The sequence below is a fragment of the Colius striatus genome, chromosome Z (assembly GCF_028858725.1).
Source record: "Colius striatus isolate bColStr4 chromosome Z, bColStr4.1.hap1, whole genome shotgun sequence".
NCBI lineage: Eukaryota > Metazoa > Chordata > Aves > Coliiformes > Coliidae > Colius > Colius striatus.
Window position 1 is genome coordinate 86,533,771 of NC_084790.1, and position 24,435 is coordinate 86,558,205.

The 24,435-nt window shown below is 42.4% G+C and overlaps 1 protein-coding gene across 1 annotated transcript in view; it reads left to right on the forward strand.

Moving 5' to 3' along the window:
* The window catches only part of DCC (DCC netrin 1 receptor), a 550,939-nt gene that overhangs the window by 184,990 nt on the left and 341,514 nt on the right, over positions 1-24,435 (forward strand). The window contains exon 5 of the mRNA XM_062018865.1: positions 20,389-20,673. Within this exon, the coding sequence (XP_061874849.1) occupies positions 20,389-20,673 (285 nt within the window). The remainder of the gene's footprint in view (positions 1-20,388; positions 20,674-24,435) is intronic.

Below are 24,435 nucleotides of genomic sequence, written 5' to 3' on the forward strand. Positions count from 1 at the left end.
GTAATCTTTAAAATCTATTTTGAAATGATACTCTTAGCAATATTTTAACTGGTTATTCACAAACAGTGATTTTAAGACTTTTTAGACTTTCAGGAGTATTTTTTAGTAAATGTCTCTAAAGAGGGGTAATGTTAATAGGATGACTTCAGAAACAAACTCTTTTGTTTAATACATGGGTAATAAATTATCATTTAATTAGAGTAAATAAATAATTTTGATACAGACTAGGACGGTGTAGACATGTGCATATGCTACTCTGTGCCAAAAAAAATCCTAAGTAGCTTCATGTTGAAATCAGTCTCATCCCTTGAGTACAATAAACTTCTGCAATTTGATAACTGAAGTTCAACAGAAGTTCACATCTTCATAAAATTAGGAATTGCTACATCATCTTAAAAATGAGGCAATTAATGAGATAATTAAAAGTACCTGGCACTTAGCCAGATATGTATTCTATATTATACTGTTATCAAATGTTTTTCACACATCCAATTTAACTTCTGCTTCATAGTTGTATCTTTCCAAATTAAATTCTTCCCCTTTCTCTCCTACCTCAGCTTGCAAAAAAAGTTTCTGGTGACTTCTTCACTTGTTTCTACAGTATCCAGGAGCTCCAATATGATCTTCTAGCAGAACCAAGCTTAGTGCTTTCGGTATCCATAGCTCAGATATTTTCAGTGATAGTTACACAAATCTGAAAATATCAATTTAAAAAATATAGGAGAAAGAGTATTTACAGAAAATATTGATGTTGTTTTGATGTTCCATTATATTGTTTGGTAGTGGAGAGGGTTGGTAGGATGGTGCTTTAGCACAAAATGAGTTTCCAGTGAAACATCTTTAAAAATTCAGAATACATGACTATTGATTTTTTGGTAGTTCTGGGTAAAATGGCATTGAGAATGAGCCACTTATTTCTCTATTTCCAAAGTACTCGAGGTGATTAATATCTCTGTTTCCACAGTAACTTTATTCACATGCTGCCTTTCTAACATGACATCTGTGTTTGGTTTGGGAAGTAAATACATATGTTGGTATTACCAGAGACGCTGAAGTAGAAATAATGTTCTTGAAGGAATGTGTGAATGGGAGGGGACTGCATGAACCACAAACTAGGGGATGAAGTTCCCTTTCTGAGCTTTTGAGATGGCAAAACCAGCTGGGGATACTGAGGCTGAGGCTTGAAGTATGCTGAAATTACTGAGGCACTTTGGGATGGGGCAGCCATACTTTCCCTGGGCAACATGTGCCAGGGCCTCACCACCCTCACAGGGTCCTCTAATATCATCTAAATCTTCCCTCCTCCAGTTTGAATCTGTCACCCCTTGACCTATTGCTATAAGCCCTGATAAAATGTCGCCTCTCTAGCTTCCTTGTAGGCCTCTGCAAGTACATGTAATGGAAATTTAAACACAGAAATCAACTCCAGGCCTACCTAACACTGCTACACAGTCACTTCAGTAAGGCTGAGGCTGTGGCACCCTTGTTGCCAGTGTCACATCCAGCACTGGTTCAGACATTGTTGTAGTGCTTGTGCACCTGTGGACTTATGGTGCTGGTTCCCTGCTGGCACCAAACTGGGAGCACTGGCTGACTCACCAGAGACTGCGCAGCCGTTCAGTGGGATCTGGGCAGGCTGAGAGTTGGGCACAGAGGAACCTGCTGAGGTTCAACAAGGACACGGACAGAGTCCTGCATCTGGGGAGGAACAACCCCCTGCACCAGGCCAGGCTGGGGGTGACCTGCTGGAGAGCAGCTCTGCAGAGACAGACCTGGCAGTGCTGGGTGATAATAAACTGACCATGAGCAGCAACGTGCCCTCGTGGGCAAGAAGCCAATGGCAGCCTGGGGGCAGCAAAAAGAGTGTGGACAGCAGGGCCAGGGAGGTTCTGCTCCCCCTCTGCTCTGCCACATCTGCTGAGGCCTCATCTGGAGTCCTGTGTCCAGTTGTGGGCTCCCCAGCTGCAGAGGGACAGGGAACTGCTGCAGAGGCCAGTGCAGGGCCAGCAAGATGCTCAGGGCACTGGAGCATCTTCCTTGTGAGGAAACGTGTCAGGATGGACAGACATTGTAATAACACTTAGTAGGATTTCAAGTTTTCCTCTATGCCTGTGATGATGACTGTTTTCACTTAACAGTCAAGGAAAAAAGCAAGTGAATAAAAATTTAAGTCCCTGCTCAGGTTATCTGTTCATATTTATCTATATATGAAATACAAATATTAGAACCACTTCAGATTCTTTAAATTGCTACTGTGGACCCCCTTTTCTTAAACTTAACTTGGGTTAGCCTTTATTTTTTGCCATCAGTGCAGATTTGTTTGAAAAGAAACTTACGATTTGATCATCTGGGTGATGACAATGGGGAGTTTCATCTTAATTAGCTTGGAAGAGTCATTAATGTTAATGAATAAGCTGTTTGATTCCTTGCCTCTTTCTTTAAACAAATATAATGCCAAAGGATAAAACAGTGATTATGTAAGTCTGATCTTGGCACTAGTTTTCAGCAATCCTGGTAGCATCGAGAGCCCAAGGGATAATACTCCCAGGCTTTCATGGGTGGAGGTAGACTAGTAAAAATACAGATCTTATGGCTTGACTGTCAGTCCTTAATTCTTCCTTCAGCAGCAGTTGCTGAAAATCTCCCTGGGGCATCAGGTAAATACATCCTCATTCAACAAGTAGTCAACGAGGAATAGAATAACTTGTTTTGTTTTATAATAAATGTACAGATCTTGTCTATTTGAACACCTCATGCTGAACTTGCACTGCTGAGGGAAGTTTTTATTGGGTTACAGAAAATAAATTGTCTCCAGAACAATAAAGTTAACACTTCCTGTGTTTCTCTAGATATTCTGCCACCTTTATTTCTGTAAAGTATTAATCCTTGCTGCAGTGACTTCAGTGAAACTACAAAAGGGATTAAATTATGTTCAGAATGTGTAAGGACATCAGAAGCTATTCCCTGTGAGTAGTTGTGGCACTGTTCTCTTATTAAAAACTCAGCATATAAACTACTTCAGAATTTGAATAATATATTCTATGTGTTTTCTTCCCAAGGACCGCTAATTTAAAATCAAAAGCCTTGTGAGAAAGGGGGGGAAGAAAGGAAAATCCATATTCTGCTGTAAATTGCTATGGGGACATAAACAGTGCTTGGGCAAAACAAATAAACCAAACTTCAGTTAAATCCTGGTGATGATATGAAGCTGTGTGATGTACAGATGTGTTATTGATACAGATGGAGCTGTAAAACTAGTTTTAGTGACTTTTCTTACAAAATATTGTAATGATAACCATACCAACAAAATCACTCTGCTGTTTTCTGTATTTGCTTTTGAAATAATAGGTATCGTAATCTTAATATATACTCTGCAAAGACTTTGGTATATGATTTGCTGCCTCTTAAAGTATTTAAACCCATAAGGCCAGAATTCTGTGAACATCCTGGTGATTATATGGTTGGAGGCATTGAAGAAGATAAAAGCTAGATGGAATTAGACTATTCTTGCTAGATGCTTCTGTGCGATACTAGGTAATTAAACACTGTAGTCTTAAGGAGCCACAAATATGAAGCATGGTTGATGTCCTGAGCAATTACTAGGCATGATGAGAAGCAATTTGTTTGCAAGCTCCTTCTGCAACCTGCTGTCTGGTAATGTAGTGATGTGTCTGCATCGTGGTGTCCCGGTTTCATATAGGAACACCTGCTATAGGAGACATTGAATAATAGTCAGCCTTCACGAATGTTAAAATACAGTTTTTGGGGGTAGGCAAGTCTTGTTTTAAAAGCAGAGTTAAAATATTTGCTAGCTAAGACATTGAAAAGTTTACCATCTCTCTTTGGGATAGTGATTAGAGTTCTAATGAGCCAATGAGTCACAATAAGAAAACAATCTTTATGTATTTAAAGAACTAAGCGTTAACTGTAGATAACGAAACCCTTGGTTAAAGTAGTATTGGAAAGAAATAAAACTTTAGTATTTTAGCTACTTTTTTTAGAGAAGAATTAGCGGGGTCTTCTGAAGGTTAATTCAGTTGTAAAGTGCTGTGATCTGTTAAACTGTTATAGTCCGGTGAAATACAGAAAGGTGTAAGAAGTCATTTTGAAGGTGAAGCTGTGCTGTCTTGGTAGATGCTGAATGACATGTATTCTTTTCCTAAGGAAAAGACGTTTCAGATCTGTTTTTCCTTCTTGCTGGTGACTTTTGAACTTTTAGGCTGATTTAAACCTAGTTTGACAGTACATTAGTGACTTTAAGATGAAGGAGCACCTGTGAGTTTTTGTTTGGTTATAGAGATAAATGGGAATTTATGTGTAGAGATTCCTCCTTTGTGAGCATCAGATGAAAGGCAAACTGGTTCTTGCCTCACAGGGAGCAGGAAATGCAGCTCTAATACCTTAATGTCAGAGCCCTTGTCAGAGCCATCTGAAAGTTTTCTTGTATTATCATCTCCTAGGGGATTACACCAGGGAGATAGAGGTATTTTATGGTCTTGATTTTGTACCGTGCTTCTCCTGTTCTGCTAACTGTTGTAATAACTTTGTGGGCTTTTGATTCTCATCCTTTTAGTGTTTCTGGATGAAGTGTGAGTGCTTTATACTTAGGGTAGAGAGCATACACTGTGGACTACTGAAGGATCATTTCTGTGTAACTCAATGCTAGTGTGGGTATGTTAACTTCTCTGTGGAATCAGTAGTTTTAGGAACCCTGATTTTTATTTCCTCACCCTCCCTGCCCCCAGTAGTGATTTATGAGTTAAAAGCTAGAGTTTTACAAGTTTAGAATATCAAACAACATTTTTCCAGGTAGATAATTGAGTTCAAAAGCCCAGATGTGAGAATGCCAGAAGGAAGAAGTCAGCAGGACATTTTGACAGATCAGGGTCCTGCAAGAAGGACCTCTCCTGTGGTCAAGGCAGTGGGATGTATGTGCATGACTTTGGGGTTAGTGATGGGGAAGGACTTGGGAAGGGAAGACAGCCAGGAAGAGAAAGGTGGGTGGTTAACAGAATATTCTGGGTTATGGATAGCTGAAGCTATGGAGCAAGATCTTGCAGCTTCTCTTTTTTTCCAGTAGGTATAACCACATATTTTGTGAACCAGGAATGTGTCTGCCAGACCTAGCAATGATGTGTTTATTTGAACTGGCATTAGAATAACATAATCATACTTCTGACCTGATCTAGGTGAACCTGCTTCTGCAGGGGGGTTGGACTAGATGATCTCTAAAAGTCCCTTCCAATCCTACCATCCTGTCATTCTATGATTCTGTGATTTTAATCTCAAACCTGTGGTTATGTGACATATTCATAGTAGAAGAGCATTTCCAATTTTAAAAAGATACTTTAGGAAGTTGGGGTATAGAATTAACATATATCCATCACATGGTCCAGAGTCACAGAGTGCTGTGACTTTTACATGCCTTTTTTTTACTTTTACATACCTTTTTTTACTTTTACATATATTTTCTGGGTTTTTAAGGTGAAGATTGAGGCAGTTCCATGCAAAATGGGATTCAAAATGTCGAGCAAAATCAGTTTCCTGCAGATCCTAAAGCTAAACTCAAGCAGTGTGGTATAGGTGTGTTTCCTTTGTCCTCTATTAATGTTGTCATGCATGCTGGAAAATCCTGGAAAATTGTTCTGTTTGGCAATAAAAAAGGTAAGAAATTTTGTATGATTAATTTTTGAGTTGCTTAGAGAGGGTGAAGGTCACTCCATTGGAGGGGATCAGATTCCACTGGAGTGGAAATTAGTTGTTTCCCATAAGCTCTTTGGTTTTGCAGTGACCCTACAGGAATTTGGAAAATGTGGAAAAAAAAGGTAGTTTTGACAGGAGAGAAACAGCTGTGCGCATTTCTAGTAGAGCTATCTGGAGCAAGGGGAGACTTTTAAAACAAGTTTACAAGGTAAACTTGGGATTTCTGCCAGGAGCAAGTCAGAAGGAAACTTCCCTCTTCCCTGTGCCCATCGCTACAGCTTTCCTGCAATGTGGAGATTTCTGCATTCTAGAGGTGCCAGGGAACAGCATGACTGTACCAGCATGTTTCTGGCTTTTAATTGCAAGCAAATTGTCTCACAATAGGCACCATTGTTCAGCAATGACTGGGAGGTAACTACCTCCTGAGTTAAGCATCGTAAATGTAAAATGTCTCTTTTTCTGTGGCTTCAAGATAGAGATAGATCCCTTGAATCTTAGGTGCAGCACCTTTCACCAGGAGATGGCACAACGTTTTATCAGCAAGGTTCTTGTCCATCCTTCCAGTTGTGCAGAGGGAGAAAATGAAGCAAAGTGACTTTAGAAAAGTCACCTCCCAAAGCAAAAAGAGAAGTTAAATTATGAGGGCTGTAATATATCAGCTCAAAAAACCAAAGGCATTGCATTGGGAGCCCGTATACTTCTTGCCTCTGTTGCTGGAATTGATACTTGTAGGCTTGTGATGTGATATCAGGGTCCTGGGGAGACACACAGAGTCTCTGTCTTGGAATAAACAGCGAGTCATGGCTCAGGTACCATCAGCCTTGCAGCCATAGAGCTATCTGTGAGCTCTTGGGCAGGAGAGATGATGGGAGTTGAGCCCCATCCACGTGTGTTCTCTGCAGAAACGCCACTGACCAAGTGCAAAATCGTGATGAGAAACCACCAAGCTCCCAAATTCCCAAGCAGCTCTCATGTCATATAAATGATGCTTTTGCTTCTTCTCCCAGAGGAAAATTGCCAAGCTTCACAAGTCAATTAACACGTTATAAATTAGTGATCAGTGGATAAACAACTTAGTGTAAACGCACCAGGTATTACCTGAAAAAGCTGAAAAGATGCCACCGTGCCTTTTAACAACTCTCATCCTGTTTTCTCTCCCTGATTTTGTTTAATTGCACTTAACGTCCTTTTTTTTGATGTTAGAAGGCCGATTTTGGAACAGCTTCTTCTGAAATACTAAAATTCCCACTGGAAGGAAGGTGAAAGACCGATTTCATGTGTTATATGATTTTCCCATCTGCATTTACAAGGCCATCCAAGCTGCACTTGAAGGATAATGCTGTTTTGCACCAAGTACCTCTAGTACCACCACAATATATCCTGTCTAACTCCGACATATGGAGCAGAGAAATGCACACATGAAGCGTATCATATTCTCTCTGTGGTCATAAAAGAGGGGAAATGAGGATAACTGTGCGGAGAACGTAGCACTGCCAGTGTGCACTGCGGCAGCTGAGTTTGATGTAACCTATACTACGCTGCTGGTAAAAAGCCAACCTGAAATCAGAGATGCTACACCACAAAATATTCAAGTTACTTATTGGTGCTGAAGGCTATTGCTGATTTATCTTAGATTTGTGGTAAAGCATGACAATGCTGTAGTGTTCAACCAGAACAGAGATAGCAGGTCGCTGCATTTTAATGGACCTTGGTTATCTTTTTCTTTCAGAGTAGAGCTGTCAGAACAGACAATTTTACCAGTGGAGGTTTGTTGGTGCTATGGGCAAGAAAATGGCCTGTGATGGAAGGGAGTGTCCCATTAAAGTCAGTAACACTTAAGTCATGGAGAATGTGTGCATAAATAAAGCAGGATTTGACTCCTTACACATAATACTTTCAAGAGTAGCCAGTGGCTTTTCCTGGGTGCCAGGACAGTGTTTGATCTTCTAAGACAGAAACTGCTGGGCCAAGGCCAAGCCTGTATGCAGCATGTACTGTTTTCTGGCTGGATCCCATCTCTCTCTGCCATGTGCTGCTGCAGAGCAGGTGAAGAAGTTGCAAATGAGTATGCCAAGTGCTTTCATGAACTAAAGTGGCATACACAGTAAAGCCTTGTTAGTCCTTCCACAGTCCCTGTAGAAGGAGGAGGGAGAAGATGCTGTGTTTGAGGACACATGCCAGTGGAAGATAAAGTATGCCTAAAAGCCAGGGAAAGCACCAGGGACTGGATTATTCTGCAGTTTACGAACTAGTGTTAGATGGTTTTTCCTGGTATAATTTTAGTACTTTATTCTCTTACTCTATTTCCAAGGTTCTTTTTCCAATCTATTGCTAAAATGTCTGCTTTTCTTCAAGGCAATAGATCTGCAGGGCTTTGACTTGCTGCTTCTATTATGTCTGTACTAGACAGACTTGCTTTGACCAGTGTTGGTAGATGTGAGCTGGAAACCTGTGTGGTGTTGCAGCTGTACTTGGTTGTGTGAGATGTTTGCCTCTCTGCCATGATCAAACAAACCAACTTCAGTAATTGTGCTTGAAGCAGATGAGTTTGTAGTTCCACAGAGAGGGGCAAGGAGAGCTCTTGCATCTGAGGAAGTGTGGGGAGAAGTTGGAGAGGCTGTTTTGTCCCACCTCACAGGAGAGGTTGGCAGGTTGCTGCAGAGGCTGACCTCTCCTCTGTCCCAGCTTCCTCAAGCACTGAAATTTGAGATAGAACACATCATCATCCAGACCCAGCTGAATGTGGCTTCAACTGGCAGTGCAGCATATGCTTTACCCAGAATTTGTGGAAGGAAATGGGGAAAATATGAGCTAATAACGTTCCCATCTGTAGATGTACAGATTCTGGGTGTTTTCCTTCTCCAGCCTGACTTTGGCATTTGGTCAGGAGTATTTTGGTGGCATAATACTACATTAACCAACAACTTCCAGCTCTCCTTCCTTACACTTTGCTTGTTCTTTCCACTTACACCTGCAGTGCCTCATGCCTATGCAGCACTGAACCCATCCTCTGTGTGTGTGTTTTTCGTGTAATAATGGGAGTGACAGAACTGCAACTCCCACCGAGGCCATTGGGAATTGCTGTAACACAAATACCACTGCTGCTAAATGGTTACTTATACACAACGATAGCCAGTGATTTAGGGTTGCCTGCTAATGCTCAATAAAATGCCAATTGGGTCTGCATTTCTCAAGTTGGTATTTGCCTCTGCCTGCATTTCCTCCACTTTAATGGCCACAGAGAGTACGCCGTGCTCGGTTAATTCATTTATTGCGCTGTATTTCAGGACTGGGCTTGGACATGCTTTTACCAAATTTGTCTCATAAAAAGATATGTCACATGATTCAAACGCTTTACTGGCCTATAGATATATTAGTAAATCTGTCAGCCCCATATTATTAGCTGGTTTTAGCTGCTGTCCTGAGGAAGCCACTGGTTTCTTGGAGGTAGGGGCCATAGTAATCTCTGCCGTTTTAATGATGAGGGAAAAGAGGGTGGAGGCTGAATCCTAACGTGTGGACAAGCACATTTAAATAGATCTCCCATAAATAAATAATTACTGAGGGCTTATGAGGAATTGATTAAGAAAAATAGTGCTACCTGTAATGGTAAAGCAATTATAAGCTGGTTCTTACATGTTCAGCTGTGTAGCATGTTGTATGCTGTTGTAGTTTGTCATTGAAGACAAAAATTCAAGCCTACCTATTTGTTTGTTTTAATATAGCCAATTCTTGTATTTTGTGTGCAGTTCCAATAACTGAGGAAGGAGTTATTATTTGGCTGTCATAACTCTTAGCATTGCGATCCTTCTGGTTATCAGGAAACATGACCTTTACGTTATGAAGGCAAAAATCTCACAGGAGTGAAACATCTTTGAAAACAAGAAACTAAGTTCCAAAGTGTTAGTCAACTGAGAAAAATAATTTACCGTCCCATTTAATGTCTCATTCAGGTTTTACATTACTGCTGACACGTGGCTTTCTGTGTGACTTTGAGTTTTTGGATGGGCACCACGGTGTCGTTTGTAATCCGTCAGAAGCGCTTTTCCAATTCATTTGTTCTTTTCTCTAGTTTATTTGCTGTCAGGTAAAATATCATGTGGCTTATCTTTGTGTGAGGAGGATGTAAAGAGAGAGGAGTCAGGTGTCTGAGGCAAAGAGCTGTCCTGTGGGTGCATGGCTGGAGCGTACTGTCTCCAGAGGCACTGCCAGTCCCTGCAGGACTGTGGCCATCCATGGACTTTACCACCTTTCAAGGATGAACAGAGTCCCATGTGTGGTGCTCAGATTGCACATCCACTGGGAAGCAAGTGCAGTAAGTTGGTGGATATGCTTTTTGAACCTTCTCAGAGTCTGCAATGAGATGAGAGACTACTAAAATGTGTTTTCATGCTGAATGGTCTAGAGAAAAGAAACTTTTAGAGCTTGGATTTTTTCCTCCTTGTCTTTTGAACTATGTTGCAGCACTTGAGGGAATGAATGTTTTCTTTGGCATGGTTAAACCTGTCGAGGATCAAGCTACCTCAGGTCCCATGGGCTTCAATAACAACGTCTAAACATCCTGTTGGTCTCATCTTTATTAATGATGTAAGACATTCCTAGCCCCTGCTTGTGGAGTTGATGTTCACGCTCCTGGAAGCTTGTCCAAAGTGTCCTTTAGTCACTGGTGGTATGGCCTGCCCCTGAGGAACTGTACTCAAGTGCTTAGGCTGTCTGGCCCCTTTCTTTGCCTTCAGGCATTTTAGAGCGACATATACCTTACCCACTGACACATCACACTCTGCATGTGTTAGATGCCCTATACTTGTGCTCAGTGAGTTAAAACAAAATTCCTCTTTGTGCTTGCATCTGAAGCTTCTGAAATCTCTGAATCTTTCTTCTTGCAAGTGTTTGCTCCACAGTTTGTCCCAGTCCTTGAGAAAGTCTGGTCCTCAGCACAAGTGAAATGAATGTCTGCTGAAGATGAGGGGTATTTGAGAACAGAGATTTTTTAATTGATCTTTTCTTTAAACAGGTATCATGAGCCTGCTCTGTTAAGCATCTTAAACTAGAGGACTGAAGCCTTGAACTTGATTTGATCTTCTGTGGATAGTCAGTGGAGGAGGGAGCAGAGAAGCAGACTTTTGCTCTGAGTTGATCAGTGGAAATTTATATACCTTCTGGCTTTTCAAAGCACTGAAGAAGGATGCTCCATGAACTGGATTGGAGAGGGGAAGGGAATACGATGTTAACATTTTTCTCTGCTGTTATTCATGGTAGCAGAGCCCTACCACTTCTTCCTTCGAACAGATTGACCTTAGATATGTCAGAACTGGTCTGTCACATCCAAAACATCTACTGCTGTCATTGCAGAAGAAACCACAGTTCACATCCAGTTGGGCATTTTGTGTTTCTGAAGTGTCAGGCTCAAAGCAGGATTCGGAAGCTGCAGTGGATGGAGCCTGCATACTAGAGAAGTTTGTGTTGCTCTTAGAGATCACATTAACCCTTACTGCTTCTACTGGGCTGACTAGGACTGTCATGTTGTACAAGCTTCACTTGGCTTGTGGTTTCCCTGTGCTTTTGGTGCCCGTTTCATCAGGGTTTCAGCTATGGCTGCTCTTGTCCTGTGGTACTGCTCAGCTCGGTGCTGTTGTTGGTAGAACAGGAGCAATCCATTCTTGTTGGAGGCAGAAGCAACTGCATTGCTTATTCTTTCTTGCTCTGGAGCTGGGGATGTTTGTCCTGCATGAAGGCTCTGTTCATTTATTAGCTGTGGCTAGAGTTACACCTAATTACACTGAAGGTCTTTTCAAGGTGGTTGTGAAGTACTTTAAATGAGGCAAGTCACAAAAACATCATGTTACATTTGTAGACTGTTATATCAAGAGATTGCTGGTCTGCTCAGGGCATCCTCATACTGCTTCCATAGTGCTTTATGAAAGCAAAATCGCTGCTCCAAGTGCAAGGGTTTAAATGTAATGGACTGAACAACGCTAGCAGCAGTGAATTCGCAATGCATGGTGCACAAATGAGAGAGCCTGGGCTTTTTATTGTTTTAATTAGAGATTTTGAAATATGGCCCTTTTTAGATTCTTCAGCAAGAAAAAAAAGAGCCTATTTTCTTCTTGCTTATTTCCTGTTTGAGGAGCAGATCTGATGATTTCATTGGCAACTGGCGTGAAGCCTGTTCTTCTCGCTGGCTGCAAGCCACGATTGCTGGCAAGAGCTGCCGACAGGAAGATGAAGAGATGTACACCCTCTGATTTGTGTATTAACAGGAGCAAAGGCAGGGTGGGCTTGTCAGTGGGTGATAAAAGTTTAGGGTAGTGTTCCTTGTCCCAAACAGGTGTATTGTGCTACTGTGAATGACAGCGAGTTTCACTCCCAGAGATTCCATGTAACGTGTAGGCTTGCTAATAAATATTTGTGCAGTTTTTGCTTTTAGCTACTTTGCTTTCAGACTAGATAGAAGGAAGGAATGGTTTATGTTGAGGGTGGTGAGGCCCTTGCACAGGCTGCCCAGAGAGGCTGTGGCTACCCCATCCCTGGAAGTGTCCAAGGGCAGACTGGATGGGGCTTGGAGCAACCTGGGGTAGTGGAAGGTGTCCCTGCCCATGGGAAAGGGTTTGGAACTGAATGACCTTCAAAGATCTCTTCCAGTCCAAACCATTCTATGATTCCATGATTTTCCCCTTTTGTGAAAGCAGCAAACAAGGTGAAAACTCTATCTGTATCTTGTAGAAATAGCGAGGGAGGAACCAGATCCAACCCATGGGGTGAGCAGCCATAGGGGGTTATCAGTGATGAGCTCTGGTGATTCACGTGTGCCTGTGACTATAAGAACGTGATAGTTTCAAGCCATCACCTCAAAGAATGATACATTTGTCTCTCATGAACTGTGAAACGCTGACAAACCTGCAGAATGAAGAGAAAAGTGATGTTGTGGGTTGTAGGATTCGGTTAAAACGGAAACTGTTTTGTTTGTGGACACTCAGGTGCAACAGATTTGTGCCGGTGCTTTGAATCGGAAAGATAGATCTTCAAAGACTAAGTAGGGCTGACCATGAAGGTACCGAATCGTTGATGAAAATCCTCCTGCAGCATAAATCTGTGGATGGAAAAAATAGATTGTTTCCAGGCGTTAGGCTGAGCGGAGCCAGCGAGCGAGACGCATGAAAGGGGACAAGCAAATTAGGTTTTAAAATTCTTGCAGTTTTGATAATCTGAGCTGACACCGGTAACGCAGGTTAGGGAAAAGTCTTTTCCAGAATAAGAAGTTCATTTATTTCCTGTGATAGGGAGGAGGCATCGAAGGGCAGATCCCAGCTTCATCTTCCTTCGCTGCGCCTTTCTTGGTGGAATTAGATTGCTGCTAAGAATTGTTGCTATGATATTTGTAATGGAATGGACATGCCAGGAGAGAAAATTGCTGTGCTGGAGGAGACCTCAGTGTGCCCCTGTACTAAAAAAGGAGACATTTCCTTTCCTGTATAGGATGTTCTGATTTGTCTATTGATGAGTTTTGGTTTGTGTCTCATCTGCAGTGAGCTAACAGCACTTGTGGGAACGTGTGCACATGAGGGTAGGGCTGATGAAGGAGTGGGTGGCTTATGACCTTTCTCTCCATATGGTTTGGGAGGAAACATAGTGGCTCTCCTGATATTATATGAGGTACCTGATCTAACAGTAAATTATTAAGATTAAAGTCTCCTCATAAGGTGAGGATTCCTGGGGAACTTCCATGGCTAAGTAGCATTGGGATTGTCTCGAGTGTTCAAGCCTAAAGTCTACCCTAAATCCTCTTTTATGTATCTATTTATATATAATATTGCTTCTACAGTCAACAACAAAATCTGTGCCCTGTTTTCTTTGACTTTGTTGACAGTTGACCCTGTACAGAGATTCCCTCCAGAGCTGTGCTATTATCTGAGGTCAACTAAATTATCTGCCTCTCCAAAGGGCTACAGAGATAGAAGTGCAGGCTTTGCCCACTCAGTCTTCACAGTGGAGGTCTGAGGGCTGTCTAAAGACTGGAGGACTTCACAGCAACAATGTCAAGATGCATTTTCCTGTGTGATAATTGCATGCTAAGTACAATTTGCAGAAATAATTGTCCTGCCCTTTAATGCGGAAACTAAAAAAGCTATCACAGTTTGGCTCTCTTGAAGTGAGCCCAAATGCTTTGTTTGGCTCAGGGTTTCGGATGAATCTGGCTGAAAACATTTAAACTGCCTTAGCTGTCCTGGCACAAAGCAGGATGAGTCACTCCTCAATCAAATAGAAATGAGACACATGCAAGGAGAACAGCAGAAAAGCGTGTGGGGTAGATACTTTTGACACTTGTTCAATTAATATTAAATACAGAAGTGTCTACTTAAAGCCTTTCTTTGTTATTTTTCAGGTATCTAGTGGTGGTGGTCCCTAAGTTTTCTTCGCAGGAAGTACATATTCAACCCCTCTCCAGTAGAGTCCATGGGCTTGAATTGTACTGTAAGCACATTCTCTTATGAGATCTTTTTTGTCCCTTCTGTTGAAAAACTAAGAATTCAGCATGAACCCAGCCTTCCTCTCCTTCCTGGGCTGCCCCTGGGATGCCAGTTTCTGTGGCTTTGCCACCATTCAATATTTCATAGAATCATTTTGGTTGGAAAAGACCTTTAAGCCCATCGAGTCTGAGCCCTCCCCTCACACTGCCAAGCCCATCACAGAATGTTAAGGGCTGGAAGGGACTTTAAAAGATCATCCAGTGCAACCCCCTGCCAGAGCAGGACTGCCTCAAGTAGGTCACACAGGAACTTGTCCAGCTGAGTTTGGAATGTCTCCAGAGAAGGAGACTCCACAGCCCATCTGGGCAGCCCCTTCCAATGCTCCCTCAGCTCAACAGGGTACAAGTGTGTCCTTGTGTTTCTTTGGAACCTCTTCTGTTCCAGCTTGTACCCATTGCCCCTTGTCCTATCATTGGCCATCACTGAGAACAGCCTGGTTCCATCCTCCCGACACCCACCCTTTATGCATTTGTGAACATTAATGAGGTCACTAAACCACATCCCATAATTTTAAGCTGTGCCTTAGAGACCCAGTTCCTCCTCCATGAAATGGAAATAATATATCTCGATTTTACGTAAAGGTACAAATAAAAGACTGGTGTACTCAGATATAAATATGCACACACACACTCTTATATAATAGTTGAAGTAGCTGTGTATATAACTGTAACTAGCTGTACTTCAGCTTCATAAGTAATGACTTACATCTCAATACACAGCTCTCATGCCAAGCCCACATCGATCCTTACCTCCTGAAGACACAGCCATAGCCCAGAGTCATCGTTGTGGAAGTCTGACTTCTTAAATCAAACCTCCAAGCTTTAAACTATGTCTATTCTCCATTTGAGAGCATCTTGCTGGATGCTCTGTAGCACGCATAGACATGTTTCAGTGTCTTGAGATGGTGGGTTACGATTGGGTTAGTGCAGAAATAATACCCAAGACACAAGTGGAATGGAAAAGAGCAAGTTAGAGCTGCATAAGTTAATCTCTAAGGTTGTTGTTGTTGCTCTCTCTCAAATAGTCAGTTGCTTCTCAATACCTTATTTTTTGATGGAACGGTTTGGGATACAGTTGGTGTGTGATATTGACTATACTGTCAACTACTCTTAATTCCTATCCTTTCAAACAATTGTGTTAACTTCTAGTTATATTTGCTTATGTGTGTATCCACAGTCAGGGGAAATTAAGGCAATAATGTGTTCACATCATAAATCACAAGCATCAGAGACCTGCATATTCCCTACTTCACGTGGTGTTTGTACGTGACGCAGTCAAATGGGCCACGGCCGTGTGTTGCAGTGCTTGGTCTTCGAGGGGGAGGTTTCACTAGGTTTAAGCATGCTTTGTGTAGTCAGAATACTGGTTGTGGTTTCCATTTTCTTAAAAAAAGAAAGAAAGAAAAAAAAGATCCTTCAGCAAGGCTTTGGACACTGTCTCCCACAACATCCTCATCAGAAAGCTCAGGCAGTGTGGCTTGGATGAGTGGAGGTGAGGTGGATGCAGAGCTACTGAATGATAGAGCCAGTGGAGTTCCACAGGGATGGGTTCTGGGGCCAGTCTTGTTCAACATCTTCATCAAGCACCTGAATGAGGGCACAGAGGGACCCTCAGCAAGTTCCCTGCTGGCACCAAACTGGGAGCACTGGCTGATGCACCAGAGGCTGTGCTGCCAGTCAGTGAGAGCTGGGCAGGCTGAGAGTTGGGCACAGAGGAACCTGCTGAGGTTCAACAAGGGCAAGGGATGAGTCCTGCAGCTGGGGAGGAACAAACCCCTGCCCCAGGCCAGGCTGGGGGTGACCTGCTGGAGAGCAGCTCTGCAGAGACAGACCTGGCAGTGCTGGCTGATAATAAACTGCCCATGAGCAGCAACGTGGCCTCGTGGGCAAGATGCCAATGGCAGCCTCAAGAAGAGTGTGGGCAGCAGGTCGAGGGAAGTCCTTCTCCCTCTCTACTCTGCCCTGGTGAGGCCTCATCTGGAGTCCTGTGTCCAGTTGTGGGCTCCCCAGCTGCAGAGGGACAGGGAACTGCTGCAGAGAGGCCAGTGCAGGGCCAGCAAGATGCTCAGGGCACTGGAACATCCTTCATACAAGGAAAGGCTGCGGGACCTGGAGGAAACTGAAAGGAGATCTTATTAACATTTCTAATTATCTAAAGGGTGGGTGTCAGGAGGTTGGTGCAACACTTTTTCCTCTGGTAGCTAGCAACAGGACAAGGAGTGATGGGATGAAGCTGGAACACAAAAAGTTCCACTTAAATATAAGAGAAAAACTATTTCAATGTGAGAGTGACAGAGCAGTGGGACAGGCTGCCCAGAGGGGTTGTGGAGTCTCCTTCCTTGGAGATCTTCAAGACCCCCCTGGACACGTTCCTGTGCGACCTGATCTAGGTGAACCTGCTTCTGCAGGGGTATTGGACTGGATGAGCTCTGAAGGTCTCTTCCAACCCCCACCATTCTATGATTCTATGTTTCTATGATGAGCTCTTAGCTGATTCATTTAAAAGAATTACTATGTTATCAAATCATTTAGATAATCCTCGTGGGCTCTCCATCCAAGTGATGGCAAGGAGTTGACCTGTCTAGAGGAAAACTCCACGTCTGCACAGAAGACACAGGAAGCCTTTGGGAACGAGTACTCTAATTTAGGCATAAAGGACAAATGCTCACACATTAACCCTGTCTTTAATATAGATTTTTTAGCTTGGGCATGTGAATGTGATGCAAACTGGGTACTAATAAGAAGAGATCATCCATGGTCTCCTGTATACCAGCCCAGTGGCTGAAGAAAAGAGGGCAGCTGGAGGCGTAGATCAAATTAGCATCTCCTTGCTAAGACTTGCTTTCCTGGCATATCTGGAGTAGAGTCCCAGCCAGTGACTGATAAGTGTTATCAGACAAATTCAGCTCCTAGAAGCATGAAGTATTTCCAGTATCAAACACAGGGATGAGGAGTGGTTGAACTTTTCTCCTGTTGAGAGTAGGTAATAATAAAGAGGTCTGTGAGTACTTAATGTATCATCTTCTGGCTCTTGAGACATGTGGTGGGATTGCATCCTCAGCTTCTCAAACAATCACCTTCTCCTTCACTTTATACCGAGGTGACTTTTCTGGCAAATTGACTTAAATTCCATCTACATAAACCTTAACTACCCAAATTCTGTACATAAAACATGCAAAGGTGTAAAATATCTTATTAATAGTAATTTTATTGTAATGTTAAAATCCTTTCCTTTGAATCCTTCCTATTAGGCTGACAGCTGCTACTAGAAGTGGTACTGTGCTGTATGAATGCCCCAATCGAAAATACAGCTGAATACATATTGATAACTCGAATTTTCTTTCCCATCCCTGTATTTGCTCCTTCTAAATCAGAGATCTGAGTGTCCTGTTGTCTCTCCTCTGAAACGTATGGCTTCCAGTTCCGTAGGATGGGGTGTGCAAAAAGAAGGGGAATGGTTTTATTAACCTCCTTTTCCAGGAATTAACCTGAACACCACATCTGTTCTTGGATTAATGCTGAACCCTGTGTATCTTGTTCTGATACTCCTGATGCACATTACTCGGTGCAAATCTATTCAGAAGTGTGAACTGGAGCTAGTAAATGGGGGGGAAAAAAGATATCTGAGGATTGTAAAGTATAGCATGTTTTAGGAAACCAGCCTGTGGAAGAGAGAATTAGACAGCAGTTTCTAAAATATTTACATTTCCAGATTCATTCACCCATGCTCCCTCTTTCCTGTTTTCTGAAGCAAGCAGAAGGAAATCACCCTTTTTCATTACCTTGGTTTCTTGCCCTTCAGCTATTATGCGAATTGAAAGTAGGGGTGGGGGTGGTGGGGGGGAAAGGTCTTGTCTTGATGTTAAGTAACCTTGCAGACTTTAATTTGAAACAAACAAAGCATTTAAAGCAGTTTTTCTCTGGGGGATTGTACTGAGTGCTACTAAATTGCTGAATATTTAATAGCTAAACATGTTCCAGACCCTGAGGTCTGTCCCCCAAATGATAAGCCTTTTTATTAAGTGAACTTTAATTGCTTAATAATTGGGTCTTCTGTAAGGAAAGATGGGGATCCTGATAGGCTGCCAAGCAGACTGCATGGTAAATTAGAGTTGGGTACTGCTTTCAATTAAATTTCCTGAGTAGGTTTGGGTATAATGCAGGGAGGTACATCTACAACCCTTCGGCTACAGAGCGAAGCATCACAGAGGATCTGGAATGTTTAATGCCAGAGTCTGTCTTCGAAAGTGACTTTCTCAGAATGTATTTGCTGGTTCTTTCCCCTGAGCCAGCTCCCAACAACCCAAACATCTGTGTAGCTTCAAAAACTATCTTTAAAATAAATCAGGGCAAGGCAGGAGAGCTGTAAAGACCCAGTGATGGTTTTAAGATCTCGTATATTATGTTCCTGCAGAGAGATTTGAATATAACCGTGGCAAAATGTGATTAGTGTCTTTTTTTTTTCTATTGGGACACAACAAAAGGGTTTGGGTTTTTTTTTTCAATGTCCTGATCTGTTAGGCATAGATTTTATTGTGTGACTTTTTTTGAACTTTGAAAGAAAATTAGCTGGGGCACCTGCAGAAAGGGAGAGATTGCAGAGACAGGGCAAAGCATGAGCTGGCTGTGTGCAGGGGCATGGCAGGCATGGTGCTGCTGTGGGAAAAAAGTCCCTCTATGGCAAGTTTTTTATTATAAGAATTGTTAGGTTTAGCTGTCTTTCCTCCTGGAAAAATCTACAGTTTTCAACAGCTTTCCATCACTGTTGACATTGCATTTATCTTCAGTTTTTCTTTCTATCTTTTTTTTAATTAAAGTACTGAACACTTCTATTTTTCTAGCTTATACCAGCTTTGCTGGGGGTGATAAGCTGTTACTTGTGCCAATAGCTGTGCTGGAAGAGGAACACTTGTGGGCCTGCAGTGGGAGGCAGAGCTGAAGTGGTTGGGATTGGGGGCTTTGTTTGTAGAGATGACTTTTATACGTGTGGCAATCGGGAAATTCCACTGTCCAGACAACTGTTTAATGTGGGGAAATGCCATTAGGAAGCCTTCATTGAGACAGTTGCAGTCTTGCTAGAGAATTTCTCTGCCTAAGCTCGTGGCAGCATTTCACCCAGGCTGTGAGATCTCATAAGGATGCTCTGTGAGACAGGAGCAATGTGTTAGAGGAGAACTGAGACTGGAGACCAGGGGCCAACGTCACACCAGAAAGTAGGTTTCTGAAGCAGGGAATAGATGTAGGACTCCCTTTTGATGCCTTTTGCAGTAGGTGATCGTTCCCCAGCACACCGATTTGATGAATATTTCAGAGGCATTTAAGTGCATACAAAGTTAGAGTCTTTAATCTTTGCTTCTTCAGCTTCTCAATAGCCTCTACTGACAGCTGGTTTTTGAAAGCCTTCACTGAATACTGGCTTGTTTCCTACATGCTTTTTGGTGGCATTTAGTGTCACAAGTTTTTCACCCTACTGGATACTTGGTGCACGTTTGCACACATTTCTGAGTGGTGTTATTTACTGGTACAACTTCAGATCATCCCTGCAGGCAGATGAACATGCCTGGCCAGGCTGGAGGCTGCCAGGGTCATTTCTAGGGACTGGCCAGGACTAGAGCCAGAGCAGGTCTCCAGAATACATCCATGCTATCTCCAGACAAAAACACTTCATGGAAGAACAAAGGCCCTGTTTGAAGTATTTTAATTATGTGACCCAAGTAACTTATTTTAGTGTCTAGAGTAATTTTCCTTTTATTTGGAGGAAAAAAGGAATACAGCAAGATGTGACAGCAAAATTTTCCTGACCTTACCTAGGTTTGATTGTGCTTTCCTTTGAATGCCACGCTGTTCTGAGAAGTTTGGATTACATCAAGGTGTATCTGTACTTTTGTTAAAGTTGTTCCTGAGTGGGTTTGTAACTAACAGGTGCAATTTATTACTCTTTCTTATTGATAACACATCTTTGCTGTTAATGAGTGTAATTTACAAAGGAAAGTGTTAGTCATCCCACCATTACAGCAATTTCTTAGTATTTTTCAGAACATCACATAGTTTTATGTACTTATTTTGTCCGGGTTGTTAAACAAAATCCAAGTATGGAAACAGCACACAACTTCTATTCTCAGCAGCTATGTAATTGCCTCTTTTTCTTCTGTTTACAGGACCATTGAGGTTTCTTTCCCAGACAGAATCTGTCACGGCTTTTGCAGGAGACACAATTCTACTGAAGTGTGAAGTTGTTGGGGAGCCCATGCCCGTGATTCACTGGCAGCGAAACCAGGAGGATGTGCTGCCGAGCCTGGCAGACCCACGGGTGGCTGTCTTGCCCTCTGGAGCTTTGCAGATCACCAGAGTCCAGCACGGCGACAGTGGGATCTACAGATGCCTGGCCAAAAACCCAGCCAGTTCAAGAACTGGAAATGACGCAGAAGTCCAAGTTTTGGCAGGTAAGGGCCAGACTCTTGTACATCACCTTTTTCTCTTGTCTGGCTGTGTCCTTCAGCTCTCTGAAAGAGCCTGCAGCTACTTCTACAAGCTTCCAAGTTCCTCTTGACATGAAAAGGTGAGGAGTTGGCACTGTAGGAAGGTATTCATGCTGCCTAACTTCAAGTGCCAGGCTTGGATAATTCTGAAGCTGATCTCTTTTACATGCCAGTGGAGAGAGAAAAGTACTTCCAATCTCAGAGTACTATAATTACTCTCCCAGAGCACTCTCTAGAAGAGCTCCTCTCACTCCATTGACTACAAAGACAATCTGTTGGGACTAACTACTGAATTTACCTACTAAAAGTTAGGTTGATTGGATGCTTCAGTGCCTGATGTGACCTGCCAACTTGTCCAGAGAACAGTTTGGGATCTGACATGGTTTAACTGCGACAGATAATGTTGCTAAATTCACAGCCAAGGGAGCATCTTGCTCTCCTTAATAAACTCATCAGCTAAATAGATGGTTACCACTGCAGTATAGTATTGAGAACTGAGCACTGGAAGGGTGGTTTGAAAAAGGTATTGCTGCAAAAGGTCTTTCCCTTATAGCTCTACATGCTAACATATAACCACTAATTAAATGAGACAGACATGATGTATTCCTAGAAACTTTTTATAAATGCCTTTTCTAAGCAAGTCACAAAATGATCTGGGTTGGAAGAAACCTTAAAGCTCATCCAGTCCAACCCCCTGCCATGGGCAGAAACACCTTCCACTAGCTCAGATTGCTCCAAGCCCCATCCAACCAGCCCTTGGACATTGTCAGGGGTCGGGCAGCCACAGCCTCTCTGGTTAATTTGTCCCAGGGCCTCAATACCCTCACCACGAGGAACAAGTAAATGTTGTTTGTTTGCATGGGGTCTTGCTGAGAGGTAACAGCAGGATTCTCAGACTTCTGAGATACTCCAAATGCTATAGAAATCTTGGAAAGCCAGGATCAGTCTCAGGAAAGAGTCCTCCTAACAAGACAGGTGAAGCTTGGTGCGTTTATCCTCACTTCTAGAAGTGGTCTATAGCTCTGGGATTCATTGCAGTGGTATTTTGGATCTGGCACCAAAAAAACGAACCAATCCACCCCAACTTCTAAACCTAGGATGATAAACCAAAGCCTATGTCCTTCCTTTCTGCTGCAGGAGTAGATATTGATGCTTTTTGGAACTGCAGAGCAAAATAACAGCCAACACTGCTGCCAACAGGAGAAGACCCTGTCACTTGAGAGTTCCCCGTGGATTTTTCCCCATCTTTTTGTGGACCAGAGCTTACTCCAGAACTCTGTACTGTGGACCTGTTCCTTATCTGTTTCCTTGTCTGGGTTGCCCCAGAGTGACTGCTCTTGTGGCTTACAGTGAGCCCTATGCCTTTCCTTATGCATTGCTCAGCACTGAGTCATTCCTTCCCTTGCCATTATTAATAGCAATGAGATCCAGGGGGACAAAGCGAATGTGAGGGGTTTTTTTTTTAATAGATATCTTGATTAAAATAAAGAACACCACAAAACTCTGAGTTTTAGACAAACCTGGAAGATTTTCCTCTGCTTGCTCAGCTCCACAGAGTATTGCTAATTTCCCATGCACCTACGTTTTCTGATCATTCCTCGATGGATTGATGTTTCTTCCTTTTCCCAGTTTTGGTCGTTAACATCCTGGCTAAATGGCTTCTCTCAGGCTGTGTATGGGAGAGAGGGGAATTCAATTCTCTTTTCCTAGCGTGTTAAAATTTTATACCAGGGAAACACTGAAGCAAATAATGAGGAAAATATATAACAAGGAGCCAGTGGAGTCCGTCAGACTTTGGCTTAGGGCAAGCAGCACAAGGTGTCGTTTCAGGATAATGCGAGCAGACAGCAGCTCTTGTAACAAATGAGTGGTGCTCCTGAAACAAAAATTCAGATCTTTATTGAGCCTCTTGGGAATTGTGGTCTCGTGTGCATGCTTTGATAGTTCAGAGCTATCTGATACTTTGCTGCTAATTCCGCCTCTCCTGGTTTTGCTTGTTGTTAGAAATCTGTCTCCAGTTGCAGTTCTCCTCTTCTGTAATTAGTGAAGGCAGAATGCTCATGCTGGCCTTTTTTCCCTGGTTAGAGAAAAAAAGAGGAAAAAAAAAGGGAGAGTCTTACATCCCGTTTAGGGGAATAGGCAACAAATAATTTAAAGTAGGTAGTATGTCGTAATTCTGTGTTTTAAAAACACTGCTCCTTCCTCAGACAATGGTTCTCACTTGTTTGAACACATAGCATATCTGTCAGGGTTTGTGGCAACAACTGACCACAATCCTGGCAAAGAAATACTAATCTTCCTACAGCTTCTGAGGGGAATGAAATGCAAGAAAAAAGAATGAGGGATAAACATCTTTTGTCAATTAGTTTCTTTCCTCAAAGTGCTTGTGTCTTAAATGCTTGATTTGACATTGTGGTAGTTCTGGAGACATTTGTATCTCCTCTTGACAGAAAGATTCATCATTCAACATGAATACACATTAGAAAAAACAAAGCATTTGGAAGAAGGAATTACTGCTTTCCTGGACAGAAAAGGAGTAAAATTTACCCTACCACATCCAAGCCTGTTTAACTCATTCTGTGTGTAAATGTGGGAGTAGTTGAGCCAAACTACCAAAGACAAGTAGTTTGTAGGTACTTAATTTGCCTAATAGCTGGGCCAGGGCTTGTGGCATGAAGGGTTTACCTTAATAACAAGACACTTTCCGTCACCATTTGTAAACGTGTTTCCTTATGTGCAATTTGATTGTGCCTGGGGAGGATCTGGAAGGAGCTGACTCTATCCCCAGCACCTCAATAAACACATTTTACGAGGGGCTCCAGCTAAACTACATCCTCCATCAGAAACCATGTGCCTGTAGAAGCACACAGGCCACATGAGAGCAGATTTTGAAGAGTTTTTATGGAAACATAGCTCAACAAACCTCGAGGAGTTTTTAATCTGTCAAGTTTTATTTATTACTCTTAATTTTAACAGTAGCCAAGCACACATTTTTTTCACCTTTTTAATTGATTTTGAGTCTCTTCTCTGGACTCTAGAAAGTGAATCCAAGGTGGAAAGTTTCAGCAGATTCCAAACACACGAGGAAATACATAGTCAGGTAACTACATGCACTCACTTAATTAGTTTAGAGGGAATAGTTCTACTGTTAAAAAAAAAGATAGCCAAAAGATCTGAATTCTTAACTGAATTCGTTGCTTCTGGAAACTAATGAGTGGGTTTCTTTGGGAGATCTGTACACTTTGCTTTCAAAATGTCATCTATATTTCCAAAAGTGGAGTAGTTCAATGCCTGAAAGCTATTAATTCTCTATTTATGAATAATAATCCTGCATTTATCGTTAGACATGCAAGTAGTCTGCTGCCGTGCTGTTGTCTGTTACAGAGGTTCCTTCTCTGTCCCTGAGGTTGTCTGCTGAGCTGCACTGGAAGATAACAGAAACAATATCCTGTAATTCCTTCGTAGTTAATGCAAATAGAGTGTGGTTGCAGCTGTGTGATCCAGCTCCTTCCTCACAGTTGTGCTTCTGAGGAGAGAAGGATAATGGCAGGAAAAAGGAAGAAGGAAATAGGAAGGAGAGGTTGATGGTCATGTTTAAGTAACTGCATAGAAGTTAGCTCATGAGCTCTTGCTTACTTTGATGCTTAAGTGGCTTCACTTATTACCATGGAATCCCAGAATGGGTTGGATTGGAAAGGGATCTTGAAGCTCATCTGGCTCCAACCC